Below are 23506 nucleotides of genomic sequence, written 5' to 3' on the forward strand. Positions count from 1 at the left end.
CCACCACGGCACCTAAAGCAGAAATTTATACACGAATTAGAAACACTTTCCTGATCAAAGCGTGACCATTCAGTGGCGTAATTACTTCTCCCCCTTTGGATGTTTGACGTTGCAACAACAAACTCCAACTTGTTGTAGTGGGATGATGGGCAAAGACATTCATCACGGAGCTCAAGCTCAGTCAACTGGACGAGGATTGTCTGTGGACAATCGTTTCCAAATCTTGCCGCAGATTCTCAATTAGATTTAGATCTGGACTTTGACTAGACCATTCCAACTTATCATTTAAACCTTTCCGTTAGCGCTCTGGGTGTATCGTTAGGGTTGCTGCTCTGCTGGCTTCCATAAAGGACAGATTTGTTTATTGCACAAATATTAGTTGTTCTCTGCAGCTCCTCCAGAGACACGTTGAGCTTTCTGTCATTTTTTCCCATCAATGTTTCCTTTATTTGCCCTTCCTCTTAGTTCAGACAGACAGCCACGGCTTGTGCCACACTCCCTTCATTCTCAGGTGAAAGGTCGAGCCGTGCTTACAGTAGTGAGACGATCAAAGCTCGAGATTCTCACCGTGTAAGATCCAAAAGTGCAGGTTTGATAAGTTTGATAAAGAAGAAGAAAGCATAGCGGATATTACCCATTTAAAACACGACTGGCAAAACAAAAAAAAACTCCGCCAAAAAAGAAGGGAACATGGAGAAGCCAAGCTTGAAAACAAGAGAAGATGCAGCAATGAGCGACTGCGGCGTGGAGGAATGTGGGCAGAGTGATAACTGAACAGAGAAAGAGGTGTGAATAATTACCTTCTCTCTGCTGAGAGAGAAACCAGGAGACTGAGTCTACTGAGGGAAGTCCCGAGCAAAAACAAGCACAGGAAGCAGAAAGATGTTCCTCACAAACCCGACAGGACGATCATGGAACTCGGTGCCCGAAGGAAAACCAATTTACAAAATAAAGCAGGAAATTAAGTCGATGGGAAGACATTAAGATTAGTCTAAAAGTATAAAATACAACAGGGAGGATGAAATGAACACAACCACAATGAAAAGCAAGCTATTTGTGACCCCTTGAGTAATTCAGGAGTTACAGACATTTGGCTCTCAAGACAGGTGGTTGATGCAGATCATGGAGACTTTTGATTTTGAGGTTTTTTACCAACAAATCAAACCCTTCTTACAACAAAACCACACTAAGTAGTTGACTGTTACTCCAATAGTGCGCACAAATCTGCTTTAATGTAATCTGTTAAACTTTGCTGAACATGTCAAGCATTTTCACAGAAAGAGTCAATCAAACTCTGTCCTTATCCAGGGGAATACCTACTACTTCTTTTTTTTTTTTCAATCAAGCTGGAAAAGTAGGCAGGAGTGCAAAAAACAAACATTTTACACAGCTCTTTCCTACAAAACAATCTGACTACTTTGTTTAAAATATATTGTATATAGTTTGTTGTTAGAGATAAAACAAATTACACAAAAAAACAAAAAACAATTTAAAAGTCATCATTTCACCTCTAAGCCCTGATTTTTATTAATATCATATTGCAAACAAAGTTATTTCAGTAACTGGTGAACGTGTGCCCACTATTAAAGCCCCTATAGAGAAGATTTTAAATGTTTTCTTTTAGGAAAACGCATGATCCGGATTATGATTAATATGATCCCAAAAAAAAAAAAAAAAAAAAAGTCCGGCTGCACATCTTTCGGGTCTTTCCGAATCACAAAGCCGTTCTGTGTGATGTGGGCAGGTTTTGGGGTTTCCATGCAGCACGTTGACACAGAACATAAAACAGTGAAAGCGCAGAAAATATCCGTTTGCTTTAAGCCATTTTAGCCCACAGCCTTATTATCCTGTGAAATGGAGCAGAAAACGTGCGCTGCAGCTGAGGCTATAGGCAGACAGAAAGCAGGCCTCCGAGTAAAAAAACTAAAATAAAAAAAATAAAAACTATGTGACGGCAGCGGCGCTTGAGACGCTCTATTACTGCTGAATCTTCCCGCAGAAGCCATTTCCATCCAAGATAAATTGTGCTCCTGAGCAGGGACAAATATTGTGCCTCACAGTCTCCTCCTTTTGATAACCAAGGTTGAGGGCGGAGGCGGCTTGCATTTAAACATCTTCTTTTGCCATCTTCTTGGTGGTGGTGTAAAAAAAATTTTTTAAAAAGCTGGTCCTGCTCGCCCTGCCGGTGAGTTTGATCTGCCAGCGGCCATATAGTCGCCGAGCACCTTCCTTCTTCCTATGAAGTTGCATTGATGATTAATTTCACAGTGAATGGAAGGAGTTCGGTTGGGGGGTGGGGGGGCAAGAAACAAAAGATCGATCCATCTGTGTCAGGGCAAGTGGACAGCCCTGTGGCGCAGCAGGTGAACGCTCTGGCAGCGCCATCTATCACAGGAGCGGCCATTACAGCATCACAAGGTCAGGGCGCTGCGTGTCCGGCGGACCCCCCGGGCTGCAGCGGGAGGCGCCCGGGTTTCTCAGGTCCTGGCGTGGCGCACGGCCAGATTTTCATTATGGCTTCTTGATGCGGAAAGTCAACACTGGGATCTTCACCGGTGGCGTGATCACCGTCACAGCAGAGGAAAAATGATGCTATGGTGGAGAGAAACTATTAGTGAGCTTGCGAGTTTACTTCTTCGGCAGCAGGAAAACAGGAAAAATAATTAAAACAAAAAAGGTTCAGGAAGCTGCAGGGATGAAAGGAGCGGTGGATCATTCCTGCTTGGTTAGAGGCCATGCTGACATCTGATCAGCTGGTCGTCTTTTCTCCTTGATCTTATTAGAAAGTGCAAACGTCCCCTCGCGGAGAAAGTGGTTCACTCAGCGGTGCTCGATTAAAATACGTTTTAAATGGACAATGACTCTAAGTATTAACGATGCTGCGCTATTTCATCAGATGTCATTTAACACAGATGTAATTTCAGGGCTATGCCGTCACTGTGTTCCCTGTCTGTCTTCATGCCACTCTAGTGGCAACTACTTACTTAAGAGGAGGGAAAATTGTTATTCAAAACCAGAAGAAGAAAACAGAGCACAGTGTTGCACTGAAAACACTGCATAAAAAGACACCCACTCTCGTTTTCTGAATCCTTCTTGAGATTACAGACAGGGACCTCACAGCTCTTCGTCAGCTATAAACGGACATCATGTTGTCTTCATGTCCACTTTAACAGTCTGAGGTCGATGCTTTGAGACTCACTGCAGAACTGTGAGGCATGCGGCTGTAGAAGCAGCAACAGCCTATAAGCAACGGTTCAGCGCTGAAATATATTCTCAGGCTTTAAGAAGGAATAAACAAAACCATCAAATGTTTAGCTGATTAGCTGTGACTCCTGTGACTCCTGTTGCATTATCTTACTCTCTCTGTGGGGTAAGATAATGACTGCTACTCCATCCAACCCCACTGCAAGTGAAAATGTCTTCAACAGTTGATTTTTGTGATATAAAAATAAAAATCTGAGTCACAATAAATCTTTTCATTGTGTTTGTTTCCCTTCTTAATTCTGTACGTTAAGTATAAAATGAACCTGTTAAAGAGGAAAATTGAAAACTAGACGCTCCTACACTAAAACTCGAAGGACCTGTTGAGCTAATTTCAGTATCGGCGTCTTTGGTAGGAGTCTAGCCCTCATGTTGACTTGGTGATGTTTGCCCAATCTGCTTTGGAAAAGATCTCCAAATGTCTCAGTCAGTCAGGAAGTTTGTGTTGTTCAGAGCTATGAGCCGCCCTGTAGATTTTACACAGCATTTAGTTTTTCTCTCTCTAAGCACACCTCCATCTTCTTCTAGTGAAACCTCTCTCTCTCTCTCTCTCCTTCGTTGCTTCCACTGCCATGTTTGGCTGTTTTTGGACACACTGTCCTCGAAATGCACAACGTTGTTTTAGTGCCGTCCATAACACAACCTAGCACAAGGTTTTCAGATAAGACGACGGAAAATTATGACCAACAAAACCTGGTCTTTCTCAACAGGTCACCATGCCACACCGAATCAAATTGCTCCCTTTCAAGGCCTCCCTACCATCACCCTAATCGTCAGCTCCCTCCACAGGTTTTCCATCAAATTCAGCTCAGGACGATGGCTGAGATAGGCTTCCAGTCAAAAGAAAAACACGGCAAAACTAAAAGATGACTTTAAACCGGCGTATGAATCATTTTGAGTTGAACTGTGTATCTTTTTCTTTTTTAATCAAGCCTTGCAGTGAGGAGTTCAGGATGACCTGGTGTTGGAGAGACGTCATCTTTTCAGAACAGATTCGGAGAGAAACGTTTCATCATTACTTTTGGATTCCTCTGTTCTTTCATTTTTGCCTTTCTTTGAGCTTCTCCATCCGGTGTCAGGAAGCATAATGTCAACAGATTCCCCCATGAGCAAAGCAGAGAGCTTGTGTAACACACCGAGGAGCCGATCCAGTTGGTGTTCTCCGACGAACGGTACCAACTTGGCTCTCGTATGCATGTAAACATCGTGGACAGGAAAAACACACACACAAAAAAATAAACCTTTTTATTCAAAGTTCCTGCTTGATTCTGCCCTGTTTTTCTCCGCACAATTCAGAAAACGTCGCACAGAGAATCAAGCAGCTGCAGCTCTGCAACAGCAGCGCGCTGAGCTCTCTGGGTAATGAAGGAATTTGTTTGCAAAAAGCTTGGAGTAAAACAAATCTGTTTTTGAGTCGGACAGGGGTTATGAAAGCCACATGACGGCATGTTAAAGGGGATAGGGTTAGCCACATGGCAGCGCGCAGACCAGTTCTGGGTTTCTCTGCCTATTAGGAAGAGGGGAAGTAAATCAGAACCCAGCCTGGAGTCTTATTTTCCCCCCTAAGAAAATAAATTCATGACAGAGAGTGCTGCCAAAAGAACCAATTTTCCTCCACTGTCCCAATATTTTTTAAAATGACAGCAGAGGATGTTTGATTTTTTTTTTCTTCTTCTTTTTTGTATGCCCTTATTTTTCCAGATTTTCCACTGGCTGACTGATAGAAATGAGAGGCGGCGAGGAAGCTGAAATGTCAAGGTCTCTTTGACTGTGACGGTGCGCAGACACGGCGGTGTAAGAGACATGTACGAGGACAGAGAGAGGGGCCCAGCGCCCGGGCCTGACTGAGCAAAAGTGAAGTCTCTGCCAGCTCAGTGCTTTATGACAACACATTAAAGAGGAGCCAGGAAGTCTGGGGAGCGAGCTTTGCATTGTCTCTGCTCTGCCAGCAAGGACCCAAACCTGGCACGCTTTATTGGACAAAGAGTTCCTGCGACTCCAGGCCGCTCCTGCGAAATAAAACTCAGGACAAAGAGGCAGAAACGAGGAAGGAGTGTGTGTGTGTGGGGGTGTATGTGTGAGGGTTGTGGTGAGCAGCAGCAAAGGTCTCCTGAGGTTGCTGGTGTGTGTGTGTGCGTGTGTGGGGTGTGTGTGTGTTGGGATGGGTGAGGAATGCGCCGACCGTGCCAGTGGCCGCGCTGGGTTGATCCGCTGGTGCGGAGAAGGGGGAAATCCAGATCAGCTATGACAGGAATGTGAGAGCAGATATCATTAGACGTGCAGGAGCCTCAAACTCACAGCAGGCAGCAACACAAACAGATAATATGACCTCTCTCTCTCTCTCTCACACACACACACACACACCCACACACACACCCACCCACACACACACACACAGCAGCTCAGAAGGTGCGTGTAAGATGGCCAGATCCTGACACGAGGCGCTGGGATGTGATGCGCATGCGGGCGGGCCAGGAGGGATCCGCCGGTTCATCGGGTCGAAACAGATCCTCCTTTAAAATGTTCTGAAACTGGAAAATACAAAACTTCCTTCATGTTTTCCTCCATAGTTCTTGTGTGAGGCTCGCTGTAAAAGACCAGTGTGCATGTTTAATCCAAGAGCAGCTGCAGAGAAGCTGCTTTGAAGTATCACTCCGGTTGAACTTTTAGTCCACATTTTGTCAAGTAACAACCACAGTTTCATAGATTCTAAAGGGGAACAACTACATCACTTTCAAAAATGTTAAGGGTGGCGTAAATTTGGATTCAGATTTTTCTCCGATTCCAGAAGATAAAATCCAGTGCAACCAATTGACCAAGAGTCGTTCTTAGTCTACAAATATAAGAGAATTATAAAACAGTGTATAAGGCACAGCAAAACTAATCAATATTTCATCTAACCTGATATAAAATTAAGTAATACAAGTCTGCATTGTTGTTCTTCAGTTTAGAGATTTAGGAACTAAGTTTTGAAAAAAAAAGAAAAGAAAAAAAAATGGCAGAAATTTTCTTTGTCAGGGCAAGAAAGCAGTTCCCAAATTGTAATAAGTTCAAATGCCAGGGCTTTGGGCTTTCAGACTATTGTTTAAAAACTTTCTCAACCTACTTATAGCACAAAATAATAAAAATAATGATAAAAAACCAACAACAAACCTTAACCAGAGTAAGAGGGGAACTATAAAAATGACAAAAGATTCAGCAACCCGTCTGCATGAGAGAGCGTTAAACCTCTTCTGATAGGAAACCTTTTTACCGAACTGATTGTGTTATATTTAGAACCAACTGAGCATACCTATCGATAAATATAAATATGTAGTTCTGCTTGTCTCGCAAAGGGAGTTCAGAGGATGTCACTCTTCTTGTTTCGGCCATATTTGACCCAATATGGCTGCCTGATGAATTCCTTAAATTCGTGCTGTTGTCCTCCGCCATAATGGGTCAAAAACTAAATGCTCTGTGCAACAATTCATAACTAAATCCACTCCAGGTCCATCTGAAGACCCCAAAACATGATGCTGCCACCACCGTGTTTTAGTCAACAAAGGCATTTCTTTCCACTAGTTGACTTTATGCAACAGTAGACGGACAGGAAGAGAGAGATTAAATATCCAAGCACAAACTGTAGAAATCTCCAAGGAAGAAATACGTTTAAGTAATGCACAAGCAACATAATTAATTATACGGATTTAACAGTTACATATCAAACTTTTAGCACAGGTTCAAATAAATGATCTCCATTTCCTTCCATGTTTCCCTCTCTATGTTTTTCCATGTGCTGAAGACCAGGAAGTAAGCAGCCTGTTCGAGGAAGAGGTAATTAGAGCGGCATGAGAGAGAGGTCAGAGGTCAGTAACATGGAGCCCCCGATGGATGCGTCTGCACCCAGATGTAGTTGGGATTTCAGTTTATGTTTTTTTTTTTTTTTTAAATGACGTCGTTTTGACAGATATAAATATTCAGGCTGCAGAAACGTGGAGACGGAGCCCGTTTTAAATAAATCACACACGAACGAATGCATATTTGGCTCATTTGCATCTTGGAGGCGTTTAATTACTTTAATCACATGCATCAAATTCTGACAGCTGCGCTCCATTTATTCGAGGGTCTTTTTTTTATTTTTTTTTTTTTTACATAAATACAGGTTTGCTTGGTTTGTAAATCGACTGCATGTTGGCCCAGATGTTGAACGAGCGGGGCTCCGTCCAATAAGGGATGTATATAAATCACGCCGTCGCCTCGGATACAGAAGGTTTGCTTCTGTATCCGAGCGCGGCTTTTATTTAGAGATAAACAAGAAAGCTGCCTTCCGACTGAACGCACTAAAAGCTCAGGCTCGTCTCTGCAGCAGCAGCCAGGCCCGCTGGAGCGAAAGGAGAGACAGGAGGCTCTGTGGTCTGAGACCTGCTGCTGCTGCTGCTGCTGCTGCACACAGTAACAGCACAAGACATATTGCTATTCAGACGGAGAGAGATGATTTTCTTTCTTTTTTTTTAAGGCCATGAATCCCTGTGTGGCTGCCGGAGGGGTACACACAGCATTATGAGAAGGATTTGAGCTGACACAAGTCACAGTCGCTCCATCGCTGGTGTGAAGGAGGAAGAGGAGGAGGAGGAGGAGGAGGAGGGGATGAATTATTCAGGCAGCCGGATTTGAAGGGCTCTGACGTCTTGTTGTTTTACTGGTGAGGTGAAACAAGCAGCCAGCAACAAGCCGCTCCTCCTCTCAAAGCGCCGTTACCTCACATCCACAGCTTTAAAAAAAAAAAAAAAAAAAAAAGCCGCAAGGAAGCTCAATTTTACCCCCTTCCCTCCCCACCACCACCACCACCAGAGGACAGGGGCATCATTTCAGAGGAGCAGCAGTGGAATAATAGCTCCCTCTCAAAATGACAGCCATCGCTGCGGCTGCAGCATCACAGATTGCAGGTCTATCACTCCCCACACGGTGAGGCGAAATGACAGCCGCGGCTCGCTGATAGCGGAGGCATCTCCAACCCGAGAGGAGGTGTTCCTCATGGCTTAGCCCGGCTTTCATGTTTTTAAAGCGCAGCAGAGCAAAAAAAAAAAAATATATATATATATATATATTCCGCTCAAAGATTCACAAGCAACCTGCTGCTGGCTGCTGCCGCCGATCTCTCTCAAAAGCTGTGGTTGTGAAGCAGGAGAAAATCGAAGGCTGCAAGAAAACGAGCCTGAATGAAGGGCTGGTCTTCCTGAATTGCCTATAAAAACAAGGAATTATAAGCTTCTTTTTAAACTAATCAGACCCATTTAACCCAATAAAACAGAAACGGATTGAAGTGTTGTTATTTGAAACAAACACAATAAGAGGGCGCATTCCAGAAGTAATCACGCCAGTGGTTGTTTTTAACAGTTTCTTATGTTTCGACAAGCGGCTCCAGTGTGTTTTATTGGGATTTTATGGGACGAACCGACACACACGGTTGAAAGCGGAGTAACAAAGCACAGACACCTCTTTTCCCTCCAGACTCACTCACCGTCAGAGTTTAAGCCAGAGCAAATCTCTGTTTTAGGTCAGTTTGAACTTGCAGAAAGTTTGCAAAAACAAGCAAGCAGACTATTGACTGATTTCTGTTTTGACTACGGTACATAAATCAGAGGAAAGAATCAATGCTCACAGATGCTCTCCATCAAATCCCACCTAGATTTGAGATGTTTTGCAAAGACAAATTAGTAAAAAACAAAATTTTTAGATGGGAGACTGATTGAAGCGTACTAGAAATCACATAGTTGTAACTGTAGAGGTGGTTGTAGAGAGGCTGAATCCAAACCCATGCCACACTTTTCAGATTTTCACCTATGGAAAATGTTGGAAGGCCGCCCCTTTGTTCCGATTCGCCTCATAAAATCCCGACAAATCAGCAAAAATCAAATCCACGTCGGCGACTGAAGCAGGATGACGGCGTGATCTGTGGTGTAACTCATTCGTTTATTTCATTCCACAAATTTTTCAAAAAAATTACAAAATACTCAAATGGAGAGAGAGAAGACAGGACTCACAATTTTTCTTATTATTTCTACTTTTTGTTTTACATTGTGTCATCCCATGGCGACTACTCGTATATACAATAAGCTTCAAGATACCAGTATATATATAAATCTTAGCAGTCAGAATTTACATTCTGCTATTGCCGCTTTGAAACAAGAAGCTAAACCATTGACAACACTTAACATCAAAGGCTTCGGAGACACAAAAAAGAGGGAATCAAAAGGCGAGGCGAGAGGATGACGATGATGATGAGGAGAGAGAGAGATGAGGAGGAGTGATGGGGAAACGGTGAGATGAAGCGACAGGCAGTTGTCAGCGTCAAAGTCCTTTTTTGATAAGTTTGAATTTTGCCGCTGTTAAGATAAAAATATAGTGCTCCATGGGAAAATGTGGTGCAGTCTCTTCAACTGGCTAGACTAAAAAATAAAAAATAAAAAAAACATAAGAAAAAGCCACAGATGTTTTTTCGTTAACACGTCCATGACAAACAGTCTTAGTGCACGGGAAAATAGCAGAACGAACAAAAACGTGGGCTTGTGCACCGATACGACAGGTAACAGTCAGTGGCACACAAACACACATAACTCCCGAGCTGCAGGAAGCTGGGCGCGTCTTTAAAAAACAACAACATAAAAACAAGGCATACAATGAGAACGTGAACAGAACGGTCCCTTCGCCTCCTGCTGGTCAGCAGAAACCCAGGAGGCGGCACAAAGGGACTCCAGGCAGGTCCTGAACTTCTTCAGCTCATGTGTTGCTTTTTGATGTCTTTTGGCCTACTTCATGCTGTCAGACAGATCCTATGCAAGTGGTTTCCTCATATTCCGTGTGCAGCGGGTCTTGCGCTACTGTTTGAAGGTTAAAAAAAGTCCTCTTAGGCTCTAAGATTGAGCAAAATTCAAATCCTGCTCGATTTGAAACAAAAAACTCAAACAAACAGAGAAGGCGCCTCTTTATTTGGCCTGAAATTGGTCCATGTGGTTGAAATTAAAACCGCTCCACTACACACGGCGATGGTGTACCGCTCCCTCCTGCTGATGACACAAATTAAAAAGGATGAGACCATCTTAGCCGAGCTCCAGGATGCTCACTCAGTGCAAAGTTCTCCTTTTCCCGTCCGTCGCCTCTTCAAGTGTTTCAGATCAGTAACTCAACACGCCAACTCTGACAACCCCGCTGCGCGTTACAGCCGATGGATGGATAGATGGATGGATGGATGGATGGATGTGTGGGCGGGTGGATGCGGAGGCGTGCGTAACGGGGGTGAGGGGGATTATGGTTTACATACAACAAGCGTATGTGGGACTAAATCTAACACAGTGAGGTCACAACCGAACCGCAACTCTCAGAAACTGCTCGTATAATGCCATGGTGCTCCCCTCTGAAACAAGGGATAATGCTTCAAAACAAGTTATATTGGAGGCTGAAACGACTTGGAGTCCACACCTAGTAATAATAATAATTATAATTATATGTTTATATATACTATTTACAGACTGAAAAACGCCATGCTGTAGCTTTTCTTAAAATTATGAAAAACCTCCAACAATGTATTAAAATAAAGGTTGAATTTAAGATAGCACTTGTTATTTTTTCATAAATGGTCTGACAGGTCTTTATTTTTTTTTCTCCGTTCTTTTTTCTTGATAAGCACAGTGTCTTGTTCTAGCACCTACAAAACATCAGGGAAGCTTGTCATGCAGGAGTCTTGAGGATGTTGTCACTACTGGTTATATACCAAAGAAAGTCAATGTCTTGAAAAATAAAATAATAATAATAATAATAATAATAATAATAATAATAATAATAAAAAGAAAATCAAAGGTCCTCAACGGGAACAGAAACTGAAGAAACTCAGAAGATCAGCTTGGCCTGTTCCTGTTCTTCAAGACTGAAGGTGTTCCGAGGTTCGTGAGGAGCCTCCGAGACCGCTGCTTTTGTGACAACTTCCTGTGTCCTGCACTCGTCAGTCGCCGCCTCCCTCCGGTTGGTTACAGCTGCTTGTCGCTCTCCTTCTTCAGTCGGCTGAAACACAGAGAGGAGTTTTAAAAACGTGGAACGCCGGGTTTACGTTCCAGGCGTTTGGCGCTCATCTGACCTGTAGTAGTCCTCCTGACCAGGAAGTGGCCCGCCGTGCATGTGATGGTGGCCGTGGAGCCACTGCTGCTCCATCGCCAGCCGCTGCAGCTCTGCATGGCCGCTACTCTGCATGGCGTGCATGGCCTGCAGCTGGTGGGCTGCGGACATCTGCGGCGGAAGACCCCCTGGTAGGTCCCGTGGGTACGGAGCACCTGGAGGGACAGCATGCGGTCAGGAGGAGCGCCGGAACACAGGGGTGATGGATTATGGGTAGCCGACGTTGACAGGGAGGGAGAGCTTACCGAAGACCGGGTGGCGCAGCATCTCGTGTTCGTGCGGCGGCTGGCCCAGGAGAGGGTTGGGGATGGCGCCGGGCGGGTAGGGGAAGCGCGCCAGGTGAGGTCCGGCTGCCAGCGGGTCGACGGCCAGAGGGTGGGCCCCCGAGCCTGGAGGACAGACAAGACATTCACCACCACCTTCTGGGTGTCAGAGTCTTAGGGTCAAGGTACACTCATCACATCATAGTGCATCAGCAGCAGGTCATGCTCTGCTGGTGATGCACGGTTTCATACAGTGGCTCTCCTCTCATGGAGCAAAGCAGCAGCTGCTCTCGCTTGCAATCGTTTAGGTTAGTGCGAATATTTGAACATTTTGGCGGTACGGACTTTTATCGCGGTATTTTCTGGTACTATTGTGATCACGATAGAAGTGACAATAACTATTCGTCATTTCTTCTTAGGTAACCGTAGCTGTGAGTGCATGACAGCAATCAGATCCCCATAAACACAAATACTGCTCTCAAGGAAAGTACTATCTGTAACACTTCTTTAGGAAACCAGTCACACAAAGAAGTGTGATTTTTGTCACCAACTGCATATAATTACATTTTCAAACTTATTTATATTTATTGATACTCTCATTGAACAAACTGGAGAAAATAGTAAAACTAACAATCAAAACAATACTGACAGTTTTAGGGGTTTGAAGATTAATTGGAGTTTATTGCGACAATAAATCAAAATTCTAATCGCGATATGAAATTTATTACGGTAGATGGTAAATGATATGATAAACGCCCTGCCCAGTTTGGGGTAAATTGTTAAAGGTTGAACAGTAAAATTTCCCGGTTAGTCACTGCTTACTGCGATGAGAGGAGTAAAACAAGAATTCACAAAACATCACAACTTCAATACAGAAAATATGACAAATTAATTATCTAATAATAAGGCCTGTAACTCCAGGCCTCCACTGTCCTGCATCTTTTACATGCATCCCTGCTCCAACACGGCTGAATCAAAAGGCTGAATTTGCAGCCGTCCATTTGGTTCAGGTGTTGGAGCAGAGATGGACGGTGGCAGTGGAGGCCTGGAGTTGCAGATTCACGTCTTCAGAGCCTTGCAGAAGTATTGCCTCCCCTTAATCTTCTTCACATTTTGTCACATTAGACAACCACAAGCTCCAATAGATTTCATTTGGGGTTTTAGAGGATTGATTTTCAAACCTTTTCATGAATAAATAATAAACCCATAAAATCACATTTTACTGCAAATACAGCAGCATGGCTGCATCTCTATCAGTTTTGCACAATCTACTCAAGTTCAGCTGAGCTGGATGTCTGTTAACGTCACTTTGCTGGTCTTTCCACAGACTCTCAGTAAGATTTAGGCTTGGACTTTGACTAGGCTAATTCTTCTAATGCATAAAAAAAAGCAAAATTAACTATTCAGTTGCAGATTTGGCTATGTAATAGTTTATCTTCCTTGAATGTAAACCTCAGCCAGAATAGCTGGCAAACTATAATTACCAATTAGGGCAAAGAATGAACAATATGCTTCTCAGATTTTTAATTGTGAGATATCCTGTAAACTACATTTATTTTTCTTCTGCTTCACAGTAAAAAAGCCTAAAATAAATTAAAGCTTGTGGTCGTGATGTTACAAAAGGTTTAAGGAGTTTGCAAGGCACTGTAAACTTATCACTGAATATAAATTGACCAAATAACACTGACAAGTTCAATAACTACAAGTACAAGGCATCTTATAAAACATTGCATATTTTATCTAATTATTTTAATAAATCTTATAGATCAAACAGTTTTAACTTCATGGCAAATCATAAAAATCTTTGAGCTAAAACTACAGTATGCAACTTAAAAAAACAAACATATTTGTTAAAACCGTCACTGCATCGTAAGAGTAAGGTATGAGAAACAATCTGTGGAAAAATTGAGTTCTTCTGCCTTTTCCATATAATTCTACTGTCATCTACAGAAATACACTGCTGTCAGAAACAACCAATCAGAGCCAAGGGGAGGGTCTTAGTGCTGTCAATCATCCTTGTGTATGCACTGCTGCTTGCTCTCTGCTATGCTACAGCTGGTCCACCACAACAGAGGCAAACTACTCAAGCTAGTTAGCATGACCATGAGCATGATGGCGGATAAAAAGTTTTCCTGCAATGGTAAGTTGTTTCTTCACCATTAGCACACTGAGCAGCACGTACATGGTGTTGATTGACAGCGCTAAGATCCTCCTCCTGGCTCTGATTGGTAGTTTTTGACAGGGAGGAGATCGATCTTTCCACAGATTATCTGTCTCAGTAATTGTCACGACATGCTGACAGTTTTAACAAATAACATTTTTTTTTCATTAAAGCTACATGCTGTAGCTTTAAGCTACCACAGCATGTTAAAATATCAAGTTACCTAAACTTTCCTGATAACATGCTGTAACTATTACAGTAACATTGTTAAATATAAGCAGGGCTTTCGTTCACCTTGGTGGAGAGGGTCCTGCTGATGGAGGTGGAGGTGGGAGTGGATGTGCGAGTGTTGGTGGTGGTGCGGCGTGACGTTGAACATCTGCAGGCGGGCGATGGGGTCGTTGGCCACCGTGGCCATCCGCTCCGCATGGAGCCTCTCTGCTGCCAGCCTCTCTGGGTAAGTCATGTCCGGCCGCAGCTGGGGCCCCGGGAGGCCGAGCCGCTCACGCTCCAACGGGTTCAGGCCCGGGTGGAAGGAGGCGAACGGGTGAGGGCCGGCCATGGGGGGCAGGGTGAGGGCCCCGTGCCGGGCGAAGTGCTCCATGGGGTTTGTGGAAGGGTGCAGCGAGTCCATTTCTGGGGGTTTGACTTCGAAGCCCGGTTTCATCCTTTCCCTCAGCTCGCGCTCGCGGATCTCCCTCTCCCGCATTTCCCGCTCCCGCAGCTCCCGCTCCCGCATGGCGGGGTCGGCGTTGTACAGGCCGGGCATGTGATAGGCCAGCAGCGGGTCGGCGGGGTTGAGCGAGACGAAGAACGGGTGGTTTCTGTTGGTGGGCGACATGACGTGGGGTCTGGCGTACTCGCTGAGGGTGCGCAGCGCAGGAGTGTCGGGGCCGATGTATGGAGGCACCGCTGCGATCGTAGTTGGGGGGCCGTCGAACGGTGGCCGCATGTGGGTGGGGCCGGCCATCTGGGGCTCCCCCATTCTGCTCTCATGAGCAGAACTGGAAGCTTTCTGTGGGGAGAAACAAAACATTTAGGCTAAATGTTTTGTCTAACCTGACGAATAGGATCTTTTTCCGTTCATTTAGGAGAAGGCTCTTCTTCTACGGCTCCTTTGACTTGCAGCGTACTTCAGGGCTCTAGTCTAGGTACGCTACTTTTTAACCTTTACATTTTGCCTCTGGGTTCCTTTTTTTAGAAAACATAATATTCCCTCTCTCTGTTTTTGGAGCTTATATTCAAATTTATCAGCCAATTAAGCAAGATAGTGTGAGTTGTCTTAAACCACTCTCCAAACTGCCTGACTGCCATTAAAATCTGGTTGAAAGTCAGTTTCTTGAATTTAAATGAAAATAAGATTGATGTTTTCAGCTTTGGAAAATGTATAATCCTCCTTTGCTTCTTTCCTGCAGTCAGAAATTTGTGTCTTATCTTTGATAGTGTTTTTAAACTAGACTAAGAGATAAATGTTGTTGTAAAGTCCAGTTTTTTTCCAACTAGACGAATTGCCAAGGTGAAGTCATACGTCCCAGCCAAAGACCTTGAAAAATTGTGATTATTGTAACACTTTCTATGTTGGGCTATATAAATCATGTCTGCATCGCCTACAAACGTCCACAGTGCAGCAGGTCATCATTTAACAACTCTAAAAAACGACAACACATATTTTCGGTTCTGGCTTCTCTTCATTCACTTCCCATTTATTTTAGGATTGATTTTAAGACTATCTTGATATTTTTAAAAGGTAAAAAGCCCTTCATATCTTTGGTCAACCAACCAGTTTCTCGTACATGTTCATAGATCCTGGTTAAAATTCAGAGGTGATTTTGCAATTTGTACTCCTAAACTTCAAAAGGGTCAAAACTGTTGAGACTTTTAAACTCTGCTCAGTATCCATTTTTATTATTTGGCATTTGATTCAAACAGAGTTTGAGTTTCTTTTATAATAAAATTTATGAATTATTTTTGGGTTTAGTTTTAACCTGACTTTTTTCTATTTCTTGCTTTGTTTTATTGGGTTGTGCAGCACTTTGGTCAACATCTGTTGTCTTTACATACTTTTTCAATAAATTGACATTGACAAATTAGATTAAGTACTCACCGCTGCACGCTCCACCTCCTTCTCCCGCTCACGCTCTCTCTCTCGTTCTTTTTCCTTTTCCCTTTCCTTCTCTTCCCTCGCTTTCTGCTCTGCTTCTCGCTTCGCTTTCTCCAGAGCTTCCTCTCTCTTCTTGGCCAGCTTAGACGAGGCCAGCGGAGTGAAGTAGAAATCTGTCCGAGCGCACGAGTTATAACCTCGGTCCAGGTACTTGTAGAACCTGTCGGAAACACAGAACATTTCCGGCTCGTCAATTCGGACCAATCAGAGGCGAGCTACATCTCAATTTTACACTCTGAATGTGGCTCTAATGCCCTGTCGTGCATTACAACAGTCCATTATTCAACGAGGAAATAAACTCCCACTGCGGCCACTTTTGCTGCTACGCTGACTCTGAATTAAAATCCTCATTGCTATTCATTGGCAGCCTGAGAGTCACTTAAGCACAAGACAACCACAGATAGTCATATTCAGAAGCCCGAGGTTTGCTCACGTCTCTCTGTAATTAATCTGCCCCAGCTCCATCCTCTGTAATTCTAAACTATCTGCCACCTCTGGGCTAATTGCGGCCTTGGACCGACGTTCTGCTGACCACATCCAATCTGCTGCCTCAAAACGCAGAGCAAGCATTTTTGATTTTGGAGCAAAGCAAACCTGTAACCACATAGGTAAATATTAGCTTATGTACTGGCTGCACCATATTGACTAAACACACATCTGCTGTATTTTAACTGTAAAGATTAACCCACATTTCCTCACGCTGCTCTCTCATCATCGTGATGTCTCCAAAGCTCTGCATCGGTTTTAGGATTTGGGTCACTATAATCTGTTAGCTTTAGGAATCAAGGGCAGTTAAACTTCGTCTGACAAGTCAAATATATGGTGGACAAGCAAAGCATAAATGGGATTGAAAGTGACTGGCTTCTCCCAGCAGTCTCTGCAGTTCTGATATTGTACATTTTGATTATGATTCTATTGTGGAGCTCAGGTTTGTTGGTTGTTTTCTTCCTCTGCAGCTCCGGGTCAATTAACCAGTTCATTCATAGAGCCATGAATTCCCTAAACAATTTAAATTTTCTTTCCACTAAAGTATTTTCAAGAATAATGAGAGGAAAATAGTCATAAAAATCCCCAGTATAATTTCATATAAATGTGCAATTTTTTTCCTGATGATTATATTAGATCTTAATTTATAATTGATTCTGATCTCCATTTGAGCCGGTTGAGTTTCATTAGATCACTCTTGAGAAACCTCCAGTTATACTAGTTAGCATGCACGGGATGGCTACTGGTGTCAAGGCACTGTGAGTGTTCATTAGTTTAGGTTTTTAAAACAGCTAACGTATTCCAGCAGAGACCATAGACACATCTCTGCTCTCACACATATATTTTCTAGGCACATAGTGCCATTTTATAGCTCAATAAAGTAATTACATTACCTTCAGTTGTTTTTCAGGATAATAATGCTTTATATACCAAACATAACAAAGAAATTCTGACTTTGTAATTTGACGCCTTGAAATTGAGCGCCTGTCTCTTTAAGACGCTCCGGCTCTTTCAGATACTCTGCCTTCAGCATTTAATTACAACAATGATCCTCCAGGAGTTTGCTAATTGCTGCTGCCACTAGTCTGCAGGAGCTCGGCTGGAGAAGGAGCTTTAGCTTTAGATAAATAGGTGGAGCTTTGTGAGGCACCCCAATGGTTGCTATGGAGATTCAAGGATTTCTCAAACATGCATGAATGAATCAAATAAACACTCCACGTAAGTTTTTGGTGTGAGAATAATGTTATAACAGGTGATAAAGCAGAAAAAAGTTGATTTTACTTAATACCTCCCTTTATCATACTGGCCTGAAGCTAATTTTTGGTTGTCGAAGCGGTATCAAACGAATCACTGCCGATATGAAACAACAATAACTGCAGAGGTATGAAATTAACACCATTCTCATTCCTTCCAAACGTACCGTGCTGACTGGCTGGCGTGGCTGGGCGTATTGACAACAGTGGGCTCTGGGGAGGGGCTTCTCTGCGGGGGAGGCGGGCTCTCTGGCTCCTCAGACTCATCCGGCGGCTCCTCTTTGATGTGTACAGGCGGGACCGCCTGGGAGGGTGGAGCGCAGCTGACCGAGGCAGGGAGTGGCATGGAGATGGAAGAGGTCGGGGCGGAAGAAGAAGAGGGCGGCTGTAAGCCAGGCATAGAGTTCGATGAGGAAGGTGGTGGGCCGCTTGGAGGTAGAGCTGTACTGAAAGGATGTGAGGAGAACGGGGGCTGTTGTGGCGCCCCGCCGGGATGTGAGGCTGCTGACGGAGGGGGCAGAGGCGGCGGCGGGGGAGGCTGGTGGCTGGCCGACGGCGGTAGACTCTGGGACTGGGTGAGAACCGGAGGCTGGGCTGGTGGAGGCTGGAGCTGCTGCCCCCCAGACATCAGCTGGAGGGGCGGGGGGTGTGCTGATGGAGGGTGGTGGTTGGATAAAGAGCTGAGGGGCTTCAGGGCAGGAGGAGGGGGCAGGTTTGAAGGCATCTGAGGGAACGGAGGAACAGAGCCGTGAGGGGGGTGTTTGTGAGACTGTGGGGTGGGCATCTGGGGGATGGGGGTAGTGGGAGGGGGCTTGATGTGAGGCATGGGCATGGGTGCAGGGGGCAGAGGTTGCTCTCTGGGAGGCTGGCCTCCGCTCTGAGAGGAAGGCTGAGGACTGTGAGACCTCTGCTGTGATTGGCCAGAAATGGGCGGGGGCGGGACCTGAGAGGCAGCCACAGGGAATCCCTGAGGGGTCATGGCGTGAGGATGTGGCAGAAGCGGAGGTCCTGGCTGTAGTGGATGTGGCATGGGGCCATGATGGGGGCTGGGTAATGACGGAGGCGGGCCAGGGGGCGGAGCCTGAGTCAGAGGCGAATGAGGAGACGGTAGCCTCTGAGGGTGAAGCGACGCCCCGGCCTGGATGAGAGACATCGGGCTGGTCTGGGGCAGCGGCTGAGGAGGTAGAGAGGTGGAAGCAGTAGGCGCCACCTGCGGAGGCAAAGAGGGGGCTGAGGCGGTGGGAGGAACAGGTGCTGAGGAGGCGACTGAGGAGCCCGGTTGACACTGGATGACCGGCGGATGCTGGCTCTGCAGGAGCTGCTGCTGCTGGGCTGAGGAGTCCTGAGTCGCTCTCATTGTCACGGGGACTGGGGATGCTGGGGGAGGAGCTCCGGTTGTCCTGGTCAATGTCTTTCGGATCGCTGCTGAGCTCCTCAGTTGATGCTCCGCCCATCGGAGCTCTCGCCCTCCCCTTCTCCCTCCCCGTCACATTCAGAGGGCGAATCCGGCCGGGTGAGCTCCTGTGAGACACAGAGGAGCATCGGATGAAGCTCATCATAAGAAACCTCAAGAAGCTTCAAAAAGAAACAAATATGGAAGATCGAACAACAGAATTTATGGCGGCAAAGCTCTGATGTGAAACTCAGAAGACCCCATTTTATTTTTAGAGAACAGGCTTGATAAATCCACTCCTATAATAGATACACGTTATCATTATTTTAGATCAAGTTTTAATTTTGTGTATTTTTATATATTTCTTTGTATTTCTTACTATTTAATTCTTATTTATCATGATGCACATGTGTATGGTTTATGATATTGTGACTAAGAGTTTTGTAAAATAGGAATCAATTAAGACAAAATTTAAAAAAAACAAGCTAACCGCTACAGCACCAGACTTAGAACAACAGAAACCCAGACTCACCTGTGTCTTGGACTTTTTGGCCCTTTCAGGTTCCTCTGTGTCCGAAGCTCCCTTCTCTCGTTGCCGTTTGGCACTCTTAATAGGTGACGGCGCTTCCTCTTTAATCTTCTACAAAGCAGCAGCGCCATTAGCGGACACAGTGCAAGCAGTTGCAGAGCAAAAATGCTTTTTGATACATTTATGTGATGTTTACCTTGCTCGTCTTTTTCATGGAGTCTGTCTTGCTGTCGGTGCTGTCAGTACTTGCTGCGCTCGGCGAAGTGCGGCCGCTGGAGCGCAGATCCTCGTTGGTAGGCGAGGCTCGGCCATCAGGACTGACTGTCTGCTTCTTACGACCACTGCGTAGCGTTGACATCTGTCATCAGAGTCGAGACAAAGGGTGTTAGGCCTCCACGTAAAACGACATTAAAAGTTGACTTCGTACAGATTTTTATGTCCCAAACTCAAAATCACTCCAGACTCACTAGCAAAGATAAACATTATAGTTCACTAGGAACATACAGATTTGTGTAAATTTCTACATAGAATGGACCTGTAAAACCCCAAGACTCTAAGGCTGAATGAATAAAAGACTGATGGATGCATGAATGGGTAGAAAAATACAACTCTCAAACAGTGGAAAATGGAATGAAGTCTGAAAATACAAAAAATTGCCCAAGCTTGCATTATTTTTTCATATTTACCTATTATAATTCCTTGAACAGGTTAGGCTATGGGCTATACAAAACATGTTCATTACATTTTTCACTTCAAATTAAAATGCTGTTAGCCGTTTACACTTGAAAATGGCTGCAAACAGATGCGCAGTTATACAACTGTACATCTTTGAAAAGCAGAAGTGGAGCCTCCTGTGCAACCAACAAGAATGCAGCAAGTGGTTTCTGGATGGTACGTCATCATCAAAACTGTTCTTTTCTAGCAGCCATTGTACAGAGAAAACAATGGTAAAAGTGGTTGCTAGGTGATGGGCGGGGCTCGGCAGGTGTTGCTAGGTAACAGCACAGTGCCTGTCGTTTGTGATTCAACAACAGAGGTTTCTATAACACCTAATTTTCCAGACACCAAAAAAGCATAAACTTATTGTCAAAATCAGCTGGATTATTTTTTAAGCACTTGGGCTGCTTTTACAATCAGCTAAAGCACATAAATGGACAAAAGTGAATTTTGCATAAAAAGTCCCCTTCAAATTAATGTCCATACATTTCCAGACTGCACAGAACTCTAAATATAATAAAAAGCTATTTTCCTGTACTATTTATTTATTGTCAACAGGTCCTGTAGTCTAGCTGCTCATTTCTCTGGGGAAACAGTCAGAAGATTTGTTTTGTGAAGGTGAGAATAGGTGGATGGGTGTGGGGAGCGAGTGTTGGCGCACCGAGCCTCGGTTCCGTCGAGTCCTCATGCTATGCTTCCCGCCGAGGCCATCCTCTTCCTCTTTGACGGGTTTGAACATAAATGGTGGCGGGTCCACGGGCTTCTCGATGGGGGGCAGCTCCCCGTACTTCTTGAAGTGGATGCGGCAGTCGGTGCACAGCAAGATGTTCTCCCGGCCCCCGTGGTGCCAGTCCTTGGAGGCTGAGGAAACCCATTTACAGTTGTGAAATAAGACACTCTCATTGGGGGGGGAGACGCGAAAGGAATAAACAACACACCGCAATAAACAGACAACTACAGAACACAAGGAAGTGCCTTGAGCAACGTCTTGACTTTACATTTCCAGTGCTATAGCCTGCACCTAAATTGTCAGTGATTTATTATTCTGTGTTAACAAGGTGAGGCGAGACGTATTAGCCACCCGTGTGATGGCAACCTTAGACTGTTCAGCTGGCAGCCCGGTTCCGGGAGCCAGCTGTGTGGAAAAAAAGAGAGGGAAGGATAATGAGGTGGAGAGAGTGAACGAGCTGTGGGCTCATGTCTGATTTGATCAAATTAGTCCTGACATCCTCTGATGCCCATCTGTCACACGGCTCTGTGTTGGGGCGGGATCACACGGATCCCGGGACAGACCAGGAATAGCAAACCGAGTCCAAATGATGAGCAGTGTGCTGAAGTGGTTTCATGTGGTTTGCTTACTGGTGGTGAAGCAGTGGCGGCAGGCGTAGCCCTTCAGCTCCTGTTCGCTGTCTTCACTGTCAAAGTCATCTTCGCTGGCGGAGCTCAGGTCCACTGGAAGAGAGACAAATGCATCACATTTTCACACCGGAAGATCCAGGATACACGTTCGTCTCAATGTAATCTGCCACATTCAAAAGTATTCACACGCCTCGACAACCACAATACTTCAGCGTACACAACTGTTGGTTTATGCAACGCAGAAACAACAAGTAGGGCATAATCGTGAAGTGAAAGGAAGAGGATGCTGTGGTGTACGTTTGCATTTACCATGTAGATCCACCTCTAGTTGCCATTTCAGCTGCAAGTTATTTGGGGTTTGTCTCTACAAGCTTTGCATGTTTACAGACTGGAATATTTTGCCGTTCTTCCTTGTAAGAGTTCCAGATTGCTTGGCGGCATCAGTGAATAGTAATTTTTAAAGATGCTTTACAAAGTTTAAGTCTAAACTAATCACAACAGAAGAATATAGTTAGATATAAAAACCACAACACGCCTGTTACTGCTAAACCAACAGCTTCCCCACAGCTGGACTGTGCCACCATCAGAGTTGGGCATTAACTTGTTACATTTACTCAGTAACATCTATAAATATATATTATATAATACATATTATATAATATATAATCTGCTTAACTTTACTAATAGTTTCAACATATTATTCCACCCAAGCTGTGAATTTCTGCACTTCCTCTAGAGTTTTAAAGTTGTAATTGTTTCGATTTAGTAGTTTTAAATACATTGTTCTATATCTCTTTTTGATCATTTTATTGTATTTACTGTTGACCTCAACCTTTCATTTAAATAACCTGTTAACTATTCTTCTATGGAGGCTGTTGTTTATTAGCCTTGGCTATAAAAACTACGATGAAGGTATAAGATCGTGTTGATATACATTTCTTGTCTGCTACCAAATAAGCAATAAAATGTATTTTTTTTTTATAAAGTGCGTCCTGACTGCTACTCTGATTATTTCTCCACCTCCTGACTTGTCACTTTAGGTGGGCAGCCATGTCTTGACAGGTTTGCAGTCGTTTCATACCATTTTCATTTTTTTATTATGATAGGGCAGAGTTCTGATTTATACTGATAAGTAAATTACACGGGTTGGCTCTGTTTACTAATTTTATTTATGCGTTAGTAAAGGGTTAAGAGTAAAATAAGAATCTGAACATAAACTCAGATTCTTAGTTGTGGAAAATAATTCTCTTCCTTCCACTTTGGTCCACCCTTTTGCACTTTGCCTGTCACATAAAATCCTATTGAAATATCTTGAAGACTGTGGCTGTGACCTGACAAACGAACAAGATTTCAAGGGGGTGTGAATACTTTTGCGAGGGAGAGTAACTGGGGTGTGTATACGCACAGAACTCGCTTGAGGGTGGGCGTGAGGGGGTGTTGACAGGAGTTGAAGCAGTTCGTGTTTTGATGCGGCGGAAGACAGGCTGGCGGCGGTGTCTCCTGTGGGCTCGGCAGCTGGCTGCCTCCGGTGTCTTCTTCCAATAATAGTAGAAAGTAATCAAGTCCCCCTGAAAGAGAGCAGTTAACACCATCAAAAGAGTCGCTCAGGCATTGTGTGTTTTGGCTGCATAAAGGTGTCTGGATCAAAAACGTTTTGAGTCGACTTGCTAAAGAATCTGCGTTAACTAAAACTGGAGTAAATACAGCTGTTTGGGAGCGAAGGGCTGCGGCGCAGGTCAGTCCATGTCGGGATTTGTAGGTGCCTGAGGCATGTT

The 23506-nt window shown here is 44.4% G+C and overlaps 1 protein-coding gene across 1 annotated transcript in view; it reads right to left on the reverse strand.

The window, feature by feature from the left end:
• Positions 1–9194: 9194 nt before the first annotated feature.
• rerea (arginine-glutamic acid dipeptide (RE) repeats a) overlaps positions 9195–23506 on the reverse strand; it is a 97540-nt gene continuing 83228 nt past the window's right edge. Inside the window, 13 exon segments of the mRNA XM_032572667.1 lie at positions 9195–11298; positions 11372–11564; positions 11655–11798; positions 14128–14848; positions 15938–16154; positions 17901–19075; positions 19077–19169; positions 19171–19254; positions 19659–19766; positions 19852–20013; positions 21034–21233; positions 21732–21824; positions 23137–23299. Coding sequence (XP_032428558.1) covers positions 11265–11298; positions 11372–11564; positions 11655–11798; positions 14128–14848; positions 15938–16154; positions 17901–19075; positions 19077–19169; positions 19171–19254; positions 19659–19766; positions 19852–20013; positions 21034–21233; positions 21732–21824; positions 23137–23299 — 3387 coding nt within the window. The 3' untranslated portion in view covers positions 9195–11264.

This window comes from Xiphophorus hellerii, chromosome 1, assembly GCF_003331165.1.
Source record: "Xiphophorus hellerii strain 12219 chromosome 1, Xiphophorus_hellerii-4.1, whole genome shotgun sequence".
NCBI classification, from domain to species: domain Eukaryota; kingdom Metazoa; phylum Chordata; class Actinopteri; order Cyprinodontiformes; family Poeciliidae; genus Xiphophorus; species Xiphophorus hellerii.